General features: G+C 32.2%; 1 protein-coding gene across 1 annotated transcript in view; it reads right to left on the bottom strand.

Moving 5' to 3' along the window:
- Trm1 (tRNA methyltransferase 1) overlaps positions 1-12,782 on the bottom strand; it is a 29,227-nt gene that overhangs the window by 15,170 nt on the left and 1,275 nt on the right. Inside the window, exons 2-6 of the mRNA XM_075374585.1 lie at positions 12,052-12,199; positions 11,487-11,674; positions 10,158-10,386; positions 5,163-5,311; positions 1,386-1,539 (exon numbers count right to left, since the gene is read on the bottom strand). Coding sequence (XP_075230700.1) covers positions 1,386-1,539; positions 5,163-5,311; positions 10,158-10,386; positions 11,487-11,674; positions 12,052-12,199 — 868 coding nt within the window. The remainder of the gene's footprint in view (positions 1-1,385; positions 1,540-5,162; positions 5,312-10,157; positions 10,387-11,486; positions 11,675-12,051; positions 12,200-12,782) is intronic.

Genomic DNA, 12,782 nt, shown 5'->3' on the forward strand with positions numbered 1-12,782 from the left:
AAGTTTTTAATATCTAAAATTATGCAGTAAAAAAATTTTTAAATAAAAGTTGTATAAAATCCAGATTTACATAATTTTATTTTCAAAAGGTGTTGATAGAATTAAAGCTAAATCAGAATAATGACTAGTAACTATAGTTTACTTGCAATACAGTAAAAAATATTATCTTTTCAAGATTATTTTTCACGCATACACACCTGGCTTGTAAAACCTTCACGTTTTACATTAGCCTTTGTAGACCTACACATTTTAAATAGAATCAGTAAATTTTAAATAAAATATGCTTTTAAAAAATTGATGAAAAAATTTACTACAAAAAGAAATACCATTACATTGTTTTTTTAAATTTTGACTTTTTGATGTTGGTGATAAAGTGATTCACTGTCTTAACTAACAAAACCATATCCTCTGAAGACTACTTAGAAGAACTTGACACTATAAAATATCTAGCACACTTACTGAATCACTCCTACATAATGTAAATAAAAACAAAGGCAAACAAAAAAATAATCATATAAATAAAATCTCAGAGAACAACGCACAGATATAAAATATTTAGATATAATGTGGTCTTTATATCAATATAAAAAAAAAATTCTGACAGAAACAAACACAATGCTCTGGAATACCTAACTGTTCCAAATGCACAATGTTCTATAATTATCAAACAAGGTGGAGCTTGTAACACAAATATAGAACCAACACTTAAATCTCCATAGCAGGTTCAAAAGTCTCATAGAACAACCTTGATACTTTACACATACCCCCAAAAAATGAAACACTGTAATATTTTGTAATATATATATATATATATATATATATATATATATATATAAACATGTGTATAAAAACGCACAATGATACACTAAATGAACAGACGCATTTAAATCTAATTCACTTTTCAACCACGTTCAAACATGTATACCTAACTCAAAAAACCACCAGCATCAGATGACACCAAGGTGAAAAAGGTGGCACCAGTCACTAAAAATGGCATTAAGAGTGATTGAAAATGTTATGATATACATTTTCAAAACATATTTGATTCAGTCATTAAAAAAGTTATGGTTTTAAATAACTACATAAAAGATTAAATGTTAGCAAGTAATTAGTAGTTACTCGTCTTTAATCTGGTGCCAGCTTCAAAAAATCTATATTTAAAAAATTAAATAAAATTATTTTTTAATGTGTTTTTGAAGTACGTATTTTTTAAGTTTATTCATTATAAAATGAAGTTAAAATATGTCTATCTTAATTTTTTTTTTTAAATTTTAAATACTGCATCGATGAGATTTTATCCACATCTTTTATGAATTGTATTTTTCAGATAATAATTTACTAAAAAAAATTCAAAATGCAAATGTATAATTTTTGCATGTACTTACATAATATAGACTGCCACAATGTGGACATTCTTGACTAACTGGTGGTCCACGTGGTAAATGATATTTTATTGAATTATTACAGTTTTCTGTTAAACCAAGAGGCCAGTAATAAAATGACTGGCATCCAACACACTGATATATCATTGATAATTTGCTAGAAAAAAAAGTAATAATAATTTTTCTTTTTATCATTTATTTTTATCTTTATTATATTTTCTTAGTTACATATCAAATATGCATATTATTTAAATGTCTGCAAACTTTTATAGAAGTCTAAAAACATGGTAAATTATAAGATCTATTTAAAATCCTGAATTCAACCAAACTTTTAAAAATATAATTTTTAACATCCTTATAAGAATTTTGAGAATTAACTTACCTTTTAAACAAAACTTTTATATTTTGAAATCCTTTGTTTCATCTGTTTTAAGCTGTTTATCTCATTACTCTGTGATTATACTAGTAGTGTTAAACTATGTAAAATATAAAATAATGTTATAAATGTATATTACAATAGAAATAATAATTTTACAGCGCATAATGTTTTATGTAAAATTGGGTGTTAATTACCTGAGATTAAATTATTTTAGCAGGTAAATTCTTTTGATTTTTAAGATTATTTTATCTGACTTAGAAATATTCACAATTAAATAAAAAATATGTAATATTTTTCATAGTTATTTTTAAAGAACAAGAGAGGTAAATTAAGGATTTAATTTTTGAATAGTAAGAAAAACTATTCAGATTTGTAAATCTGACTAGTAATTTGTAAAATTTGACTAATGGTAACACAATTAAATTCATGTCATTCTAAGTCTATAGAAAATATTTTTATAATTTTTTTCAAAACAATTATAAAGTTCTTACATAAAAAATAATTCATTTAACTGTACTGTAAAGTTATCTTAATAATTAAACCTAAAGAAATTACAAAATAAATACTTATAAGGTTATATTTTCATTAAATTAGTAAGTAATTTTAAATTAAAAACATTTATTTTGAATTTTAGATCTAAAATCAAATTTTAATAAAATAAAACACTAGGTTTTAATAAAATAAAAACATGGCTTATTTGGATGTTAGAAAGTCCTACAAACTACTTTTTTGCATTATTACTGTAAAATTGTCATTAATGGGATTCAACAACTATATTTAAAAAGGTATAATACACTAGTCGACAAGGTGAGGTACATATTTGGAGAGTTAATGAACTACTACTGTGTAGTCACATTTTAGTAGTACTAGTAAAGTAATTGCGACTTCTGCCATGATATTAGATTGCTGTTTTAAACATTATTGTCTGTGTGTATGGATGCAGATGCATATAATGATAGTATTACATAACATTATATTATTTATTAGACTTTATTCATATTAATGAATTAACTGACATCATTTTAATTTCAATATTTAAAAATAAAACATCAGTTTTTCTTCTGTTTAATTACAGCTATTTTTGTATAAATCATGAATTCTATCTTTTGTCCTGTTATTTTGTAATAAGAGCAATTGTTTTCTTGGTCAATGTACTTTAAAACATAACCATGATGAAAATATATCGTACTAAAAAAAGGATATGCAAAAAATAAAGTAAAAATTTCTTTCATCAATTGTTTTGGTTTAAGTAATGATATTATGATGAAGTGATCATCATAATATCGATACTAAGATATTAATACAATAATAAGAGCGAATCTTTTGCATTTAGTAAGCCAAAGACTCTCTCTATGCGGAAGTCATAGAATTATGGGTTAAAGGTTTAAAATACACGTGTAGTATGTAGCATTATTAAATCTGTAGACATTTTAATACAAATAAAAAAAAAATTCTCTGCTCTCTCCATTGGAAACTCTAACTGTTACTAAAAGTAGTCGTGTTAAGATGTCAAGTGAGTGCGGAAAACCTCTTCGAAGTCAAGCATGTCATCTTGCATTTAAAATTACTTAGTTTACAGATAAAGAAAAAGATGGATTATTGGTGCCTCTTGTGAAAGCAGTGGAATGTGCTTGTAAAATGCTAAACTTAAGCTGGTCTAAGTAACTGACATCAGGAAAATTGGATACAAAGCAGAGGCTAGTGGTTAATATACTCCTCATAATAAATATGAAATAGATTTCAACAGTTGTGTATTAGAAGAGAATTTCTTAAATATTCCAAATTCTATAAGAAAATACCTATTGCATGAAAATTACACAACTTTTGTCATGAGGAACTGAATTTTATCATTATTACGGAAACACTAAGGAAAATAATAAAATCTATAGGTTTTCAATTCAGGAAGTGAATTGTGCATTTTTCTCTTAGGCACCCAAGAAAAAATGCAACTTCTGAGCAAAAGAGACCAGTCATATACTTTGATGAAACTTAGATTAAACTTAACTTTGATGAAACTAAGATTAAACTTAACTTTGATGAAACACACATTATAAACAGTGCTTACAAAGTGATAGTGTACCAAGTGTTTTTGTTAATAATAGTTGCCATTTAATTGTGGCTTATGTGGGTGAGGACAAGGGATTCATAGATGCTGCTTTTTTAATATATGATTAAAACAACATATAAGAGTAAAACAAAAGATTATCATAAAGAGATGAAAAATGAAAATTTTTTCAAGAATATTGAAAAGTAAGTTATCCCATGACTACCAACAAATTGAATTTTAGTCATAGATAACGTAGCTTACCGTAATAAACAAAAACATAAACCTACGTCATCCAATTCATTGAAAAAATATATTCAAGAATGGGACCAAAAATATTAAATTAACTATCACTCAGATCTAACAAAAAAAGAACTTTTAGAAACTGTCGAACTAAAACACCCAGAACCACAATATGAATCAGATAAAATACTAAATAACAAAGGAATTACAGTGTTTAGCCACCTTACCACCCAGATTTTAACCCAATTGAATTTATTTGGAATCTAGTTAAAAAGAAAATTGAGACCGCAATATGTCCCACATGTCATTAACAGAACTGAGAGCCATTATGCAATTTTGTCAATTACTGTAGAAGACTAGAAAAGATATGTCAAAAGTTCAGGAGACAATGGATTCTTACTGGAAAACAGATGCGTTAATGGAAGATGCGATTAAAAGCATAATTATAAATATAGGAATGGACAATGATGAGACATACGGTAGTGAACACGAATTGGAAATTAATTCCGGTGGAAGTGAAACCGAGTCAAGCTCAGAAGTTGAGGGTTATTAGCCTTATCACAGAAGATAGTTCTACGGAAATCGCAGACAAAACTGTTTAAGGACTGTATTGATCATTTAATTATTTAGTAAATTAATATAAAAATATTATTTTATTTTTTATTCAACAACTACATCAAACTTGTTAAAATTCTGTAGGCCACATGTCCAAATTATTACTATCGGCTTTGAATATAATGCTGCGAACTATGATACCGCTTTACTGAAAACATTTACTTAATTAAATTATTGTAATTAAATGCAAGTTAAATTTATTTCATTTATGAATATAGTAATGTAAATTAATATTTTTGTGTTATTACTGTAATCAGAAAGAAAATACAGTAATCTATTTTAAACGGACAACATTTCTTGTTTAAAACGGATTAATAAAATCCATTCAAAGCATCTCCATTGTTCAGTAGGACTAAGCCTAGATTGTACTGTTGTGTTACATCTCCATCTCTGTCTATAGCCAAACAAAACAACAGTGCTGAGGTCCTCCACAAATATGAACTTTGCCTTATCGACTTGTATATAGTAACATAATATTACTGATTAGTAGAAAGTATACCTTGTAGTTCTTTTACACATAGCTGGAGATGTGTAAACTTTGACTATAACCCGTATGTAAAAATCAGCTGAAAATGATAATTGTGGTATAATGTAACGGCCATATTTATTTGCATGTGATTCAATACATTGTAAAGTTATTCTTAGTGCCTGTAAAGAAGAAAGAAATAATGGTAATAATAACAATTAACATTATACACTCACTCTTTATTCATTTATTTTAATTTTATTAGAATTTTTAAAAAAAAATATGTTTGTGAAAGTTAAATCACTAATACTGAAAAAACTATATTGTGGAATAACAACAATGGTAAAATATTGTCAAAAAAGTATCTCAAATTACATTTACAACTTTTTAAAACAAGCACAGCAGATGAATTTTAGCATACAAAAAATTTAAACTACATTTGAATAATACAAACTTGACTGACATTATGAAACACCATTTTTAATTCTTTTATAATTTTCTTAGTCATCAAATCTTGTCAGAAACTCGGAAAGTCATGCATCCATAATTAAACAGCAAACAATATTTGCAATGTGTCCAAAAGTACAATTATTTTGTAAACAGAAGTAAAAGTGCCAAAAGCATTGCTGAATAGTATAAATATATCAAATTTGAATTAGAAGCCCTTGCTAAAGACTAGAACATCAGTTTCATTCAAACAACAATTAGTTCAGATTTGCACAAAAGTGGTTCATTAGTTAGTTTATTGTGCATTTGAACCTAAATTTTGCAGTTTACAAGAAAGGTTATTGAAATGTGATGATTTATCTAGCAGCACCTTTTTTTTTTTCAAAGAGGTGGAGGAACCCCATTTACAGGCGCCAAGACAGTGTTGGGCTCGCTAACAAGTTCCATAAGATGTTATTAAGTGTGTATGTGTTCCTGTGCACTATCAACTAAACCTCCACCTCTGGCTAAGCATCCTTCCTGGAAATCACTGTTGTGGCATTACTTTGGGAAGGCGGAAATGCCACACACACAATCGGTCACTGCAAACACAACAGGAAACACCCAAACATGCACTCACCATAAAACTAAAACAAAAGTCACACATGGACAACAATTTAAGCCAAAAAGATCAACAACCACGCACACAAACACCAAACACGCCAACAGATAAAAGAACAACCAAAGCACACACAGACAAAACTCACAAAATGCAAAAGAGTAACAATAAAGCTACAAAAAAACCCAACAATACTATCAAAGCACAGTACTTACCAAACAGGGACTATCTTTCTCAGTGAGATCCAATGCTGTTGCATTGGCACCATGAACATTGTGCCCATGGCTTTGTCGCACCAATGTGACCTGCAGATGCTCAGAAGACTCCCAAGGTGCTCAGCCATGAGCCAGTCCACTCAGCACCCTCCAACGTCTCCTTCCCTTATGAGATTCCTCTGCAGCATATAGTTTCGCCATCACCTTCCTAGTGAAATCTTCCACAGCTCTCCAGCTTTCCTCAGCTTCCAACAGGATCCCTTGCATTTCATTTGGCTTGAACATACGGTCATGACTCAGCATGTCTAACATTTCCAAGTGATCCTGTGTGAAACATGGACACCAGAAATATACGTGCTCTGGGTCTCTTCTTCCTTGTACTCTAGGCAAACGTCCCAGTGATCCAAGTTAAACCTGTAGAGGTATGATCTATAGCCGGCATGACCTGCCAGGAACTGCGTAAGACTGTATCCCAGAGAGCCACCATGCACTCTCTCACATCACCCCTATAAATCACCAATGAGGCGATGTGTTCACCGACCCCTCACTCTTTGGTCTCATCTCTCTTGCCACAATTTCATGAGATCACCAGTTATTGTTTTAACTGCCAATTTCCTGTAAAGCTGCAAATCCCTCAACTCACTTATTCTCTCCTGTTGCAGCAATGCCAAGTCTACTGCCGTAATACTGCGAAAAACTGGCTCTCAGAGAGCCCACCCGCCTCTTCCACCACCCCTGAAATCCACTGCTAGATCATTCATTCCAAAACCTTGATTAACAAACTGATCATTGCAAGCGGCTGGTATGAGGAGGGAAGTGCCAGGTCCCTCCCCAGTTTGGGGACCAGTACCAGCTGCTGCTTTTTCCATCCTATTGGAAAAATGCTTTCAGAAAGGCATGTATTAGAAACTTCCAAAAATATATCCTGGTCTACCTAAGCCACCACCTAAACTGCTAAATTTGGCAGCCAGTCTGAACCTGGCGCCTTGTCCACTGGCATTCAGGTAATCGCTTCAGCAAGCTAATCAAAAATGAAGGGGGGAGGTTTCATTTCTTCCACATCAGCCTCTAATTCTTCTCTATGAGGGAAAAGCCTATGTATTATACAATGCACTTGTTGTACATTTCTCATTACAGGCACTTTGGGTTTCGGTGTTCTCCTAACAAGTACCCTGTATGGTCTCCATGGATCTGAGTCTACTTCAGATATCAACTGTTTCCATGCTTTAGCTTCTGACTCACGAATAAATCCAGTAAGCTCTATCCTGTACTCCCTGTATTGTGTCACATATATGGCCAGAAGGGAGTGCAGGTACTCCCTGATCATCTGTCTCCTCACCCTGTGATATTCCTGCCTTTCTTGGTGATATCCTGGGTCCACCAGTAAGTAGGTGGGTCTCCCAATCTATTATATACTTCTGCGGCAAACCTACACACGCCTCTTCTAAACATCCTGCCAGATGAGTAGCCTTTTCCTCAGCCATAGTAGCTCCACACGCACCACTGAGATCAAGGTCCTCTATGAAAGCCTCCTAGTCTAGGTTCCTAACACTCCAGCTCTGGAACGCTGGCAGCCACACACACCTCCATCAAGGCCATTGTATGTAAGTATATTGTCATCAATACATGCTAGTGATCACTGCCCTTGAATTCTTCAGAAACCTTCCAGTCAGAAATCTGTGCAGCCAACCCTGACATAGCGAAAGTGTAATCCACTATTGCCCCTCCTGAAGGTATATGCTGTTCCCTGATTGAGGCAAACCATATCATGTGCTGCAACAATGTCCATCAGATTCTGCCATGGATGTCTGTCCTTGATGACCCCCAGGCCATCGACCACACATTATAATCACCAGCAAAAAGTGCTGGTTGATGAACATGTAGATCCCTGGAGATATTAACCAGTATTTCCTTGTAGTTCTTAATATTCATATCGAGCGAGAAGTGGCACGAAAAGAAGTATACTCCGCTCACTCTCGCCCTCACATAACCAGTGCCCCTATGAACATCTTGCATAGGAAAGGACACACCTGACCACAGTGCCACCCTATCTTCACACAAAATCCAGTCTGCTCCAAGGTGAGGGATATACGGCTCAGAGACAACTGCTTTGTGTGCATCCACCCCTAAGACGTGGACAATCTACTGATTGTCCACGTTACTGATTGGCATGGGAGTTACTACTCCCATGCCAATCCAGAATGATTCATGTTAAGTTGAATAACTCTCATTATTGGGTCACGGATTGCCCAGTCCTCCCCCATCTCGTCGTATCATTCTCCTTAATGTGTGCTGTGCTGTTATCTTTTTTCATCACTTTAGGGTATGTAGCTCCACCAGTTTGGTGCCCCTCTATACCACATGCTTAACATTTATGGGTCAGTCTACAATCAACTGCATGATGTCCTTCCTCGCCACAGTTGAAGCAGACCCCCGCTCAATTCTCACCCCTGCAATTTGTGGCAAGGTGTCCCATCTCCAAACAACAGAAGCATCATTGTGGGGGATCAACAAGATCCACTCTGCAGAATGCCATACCAAACCATATCCTGCTGTTCTGTACTATGGAAGCAGCACATGACACCAGAAGGCGACATATTGGCACCCCTGTCTCTCCATGGCCTGGTCTAATCATGACCCTCAGGTAGTCCAGCAACTTCTACCCAGAGGCTACAGACAGTCCCTGTATAATCTCTTCAGGAAGTATATCCTGCTCCAAGTCTCTTATATGGAGAGCAACAGTCCTAGTTTTCATGAGGACACTACCTTCCTTAATCGCCATGAAAATAGCCCATCTGAAGGTTCCAGAGGTATTGTTTTCCTCCTTCACTCTTATCTCCGTTTTATCCCCAGCCTTCCTAATGGATAAGATTTCAGCAGCTGCAGAGACCACCACCTCCGACCTGACTGTTTTAAGCATGCCCGCGTACGTAGAACTTGTCTTAATCATGATAGTCTCCGTCTTATGCGTCTGCAGTGCCAGCTCATCACCACTCCATACAGAAGGGGGCCTACCTTCCGGTGCAATGAAGTGGTACCTGCGCCAAGTTCTCCTCCAATATTTTGCGCACATAAATAGCTGTGTCTTGACCATACAGTTTCGTCTGCAGTGATCCATGTTACCACCACTGTTAACTCATACTTTCTCAAATGTGAGTTAAAGCCTGGGCCAAGTCAGCATCCATCATCAGAGTTCATATACATCACATGGAATCTGTTGGCAATCGATCAGTCATCACTTCCACCATTGCCAATCAGCTGAGCCTCAACTGTGGCTTCTTCGACCAGTTTTTTTTTATCAGTTCCACTACCTGAGAAATGGGATCCCCATTGTCCAAGGTATTCACAATCGGGCAACCAGTAGCAACCACCATCTGAGTGGCGGCCTCAGACGTCTGCCTCTTACAAGCACAAAGAGCGGTGCTCTTAGCCAAATTCCTCAGCTCTTTCACCACAATGCTAAGATCCTCAACGGATCTTATCGCCCTCTTGATCTTCTTATCCATATTCCTCCTAGCCAAGCACAAACTTCAGTAGTCCACCAATCTTCATACACCCCTCATAACAGGTGAGGCACTACATGAAATTGAATGACATCAGACAATGCGTAGCAATAGCAGCTAAACATTACAAGAATGATGGTCAAAATTTTTCCCAAATTTTCAATTACTTTTAGCAGTAAAATTAAGACTAGAGTAGGTTTTATAATTAAATATAAATGAAATCAAGTGAAATAAATAATAAAATAACAATAAAATAGAAACTAACCATTTCATGACATGCTGGATTACGCAATGAGATAGCACCATACTTTACATAACAAGTTTCTGGAGAATTACCAGCTAAAACAGCCATGTCAGTACATGTAATAAGTAATAAACCACCATCTCTTACACACTGAACAGCAGAATCTAAGAATCTTGATGGACATCCATAAGGATCTAAATCTACTACATCAAAAAAATTACCTTGTGCCTTTCTCATGTACATCAATAACCTGAAAAATTACAAAATTGTTACTGTTATTGGAAAAATTCTACAGTTTTTTACAAAACTGAAATTCTTTATCAAATATATAACAAAAAATCTGCATTAATAAACCAAAAGCATACTGAAAATGGTCAATCTGTTATCAAGATATTAACTTTGAAGACAGATGTACAGCCTAGGCACATTTAACAAAATCAGTTTTGGTTAATTAATGTTTAACTGCTTTCAGGCAGCACAGAATTATTAATAAATAAACATAATTTTCTTTAGATTTCTTTAAATAAAGAATAATTTTTTTTTTCTTTAGTTAGCACCAAATTAAAAATATTTATCAATGAATCACTAATACTACTTAGCTTGATAGCAATTTCAAAAAGTCAAAACTTAAAAGAAAAAAAAAATTAGTTTAAAAATTTTAATTGAAATCATTTTTTATTTTTTAACTTTATCTTACTAAACTTAAAAAACTGACTTATGTTTAAAAAATGTTTTACCTTATTTTGTAGTTTTTTTACTTATTTTTACTTATATTTAAAATATAGACCTATATTCTAAAGCATTTCCAGAATGAAAAAGTCATTCACAAGAAATAAAAAGCAAGAAACTTAAATCTTGAGAGAAATAAGAAAAAATACAACACAGACTGCTATTGAACAGGACCAAATACTTTCTGAAATACAGAAATATTTATTCTTTATTGTACAGCTTTCAATTAATATTGAATTTTCAAACATAAATATTTTGTCAAAATAGCAGTAGCCATTTATCAATATACAATAAAAAAATCTTTGAAGATCAAGTAATAAGTTGAATTAAACAGGATACATTTATTTAATTCAAGATTGTAATACATTGCAAGCATAATTACAGTTTGCAGTTCGAATCCAGTCTATATTGTTATCATTTTGACACGATTATTAAAGTTTTTTAAAATTTTGTTTGAATTTGGTGATATTTGTGTTTAATTACAAATTTTCATAGTAACGCTACACTACATTAGTGAGTTCCAAGTAACATGTTATATTAGGTGTGAATGTTTTATGTAACACATCATAACATTCAATTTTTTTTAGGTATATACTTACTTATACTTATACTTATACTTACGATGCATCGTTATGACTAGTTGTAACCAAATCTTCAACACCATTATATTCTATGTTCTTTTTAATACTTTCAACAGCAGCTATTGATATATCATTAGCAACAATTTCTTTAACACCTGGTACTTCTTTTGCATACCGTATTGACCGAAGTCCAGTTGCAGATAATGCTTCCAAAATAACAATTCCATCCTGTATAATTAAATAAATTTTCATTAGGAATTACTTGAAATATATTAAATTATTATTAAGAAGGTAAATTCTACTACAAAAGAAAACCAGAAGCTAATTAATAATTAAATATTAATGTTTGATTATTAAATTAACATTCAATTTTAAAAATACTAACATGAAAAAAAAATAAGCCTATACTAAACAAAAAATTATAATTTATAATTTAATAATAATTTTTATTATTTAATCTATTTCATGGATGGATTTTACTTAGAAAATTTACCTATTTTTATGTTGCTTAAAAAAACAAAATTTCTTCCTAACAGATTCACTATAAAAATTACGTTTACATTTGTAATCCATTAAAACAAAAATAATTATATAGTATTACGCACACTATATTTTACTCCTGCCTCTCTAGGTTCTGTTGAACTGTCTGCAATATCATCAATAACTTTATCATTTGCTTTTCTTTTTGTACCTCTGGTTTGACATCTTGGGTCAATCCGATGCTCTTCTGCAAAAACTGAAATAGCAGCAACACTGAAAAAAATATATAAAAAATCTGATTTAAAAAAGGCAATTTTTTTCTGTGAAATATTTCATATCTATAATACTTCATGTACCATCTATCACTAATATTCCACATTAATAAAAATAACATAATTGAACAACAATTTGACTTGCACCAAAGTTTCAAACTAACATTAAACTACATGAAAAAAAACCAAAAAACTATAACTTATATAATTTGAAAAACAATTCATATGTGAGAAATATAATATACATATAATAAATAATTAAATTACATACATTCATTGCGAAAATATAATAATTTTAATTTTGAAAATCACACAGGCGAAATATTATATTGGCTTCATTATGTTTATGTCATTTACTTCAATGCAAGAGCAAAATACAACACAATATTTTTACATTAATTACATCCATCAACCTAACCTAATTTACAGTTCACTGCACAATATGAAAATTCAAAACAATCAACTGCCTAGACCAGACCTTACCCAAAATAAACAATCAAATCTTTACAATATACTTGATAACCCATCATAACTGAAACAATTTTCTAAAACATAACTAGTCGTCCCATGCAACATAAACATGG

The sequence above is a fragment of the Lycorma delicatula genome, chromosome 9, assembly GCF_047948215.1.
Source record: "Lycorma delicatula isolate Av1 chromosome 9, ASM4794821v1, whole genome shotgun sequence".
Classification (NCBI taxonomy): Eukaryota; Metazoa; Arthropoda; class Insecta; order Hemiptera; family Fulgoridae; genus Lycorma; species Lycorma delicatula.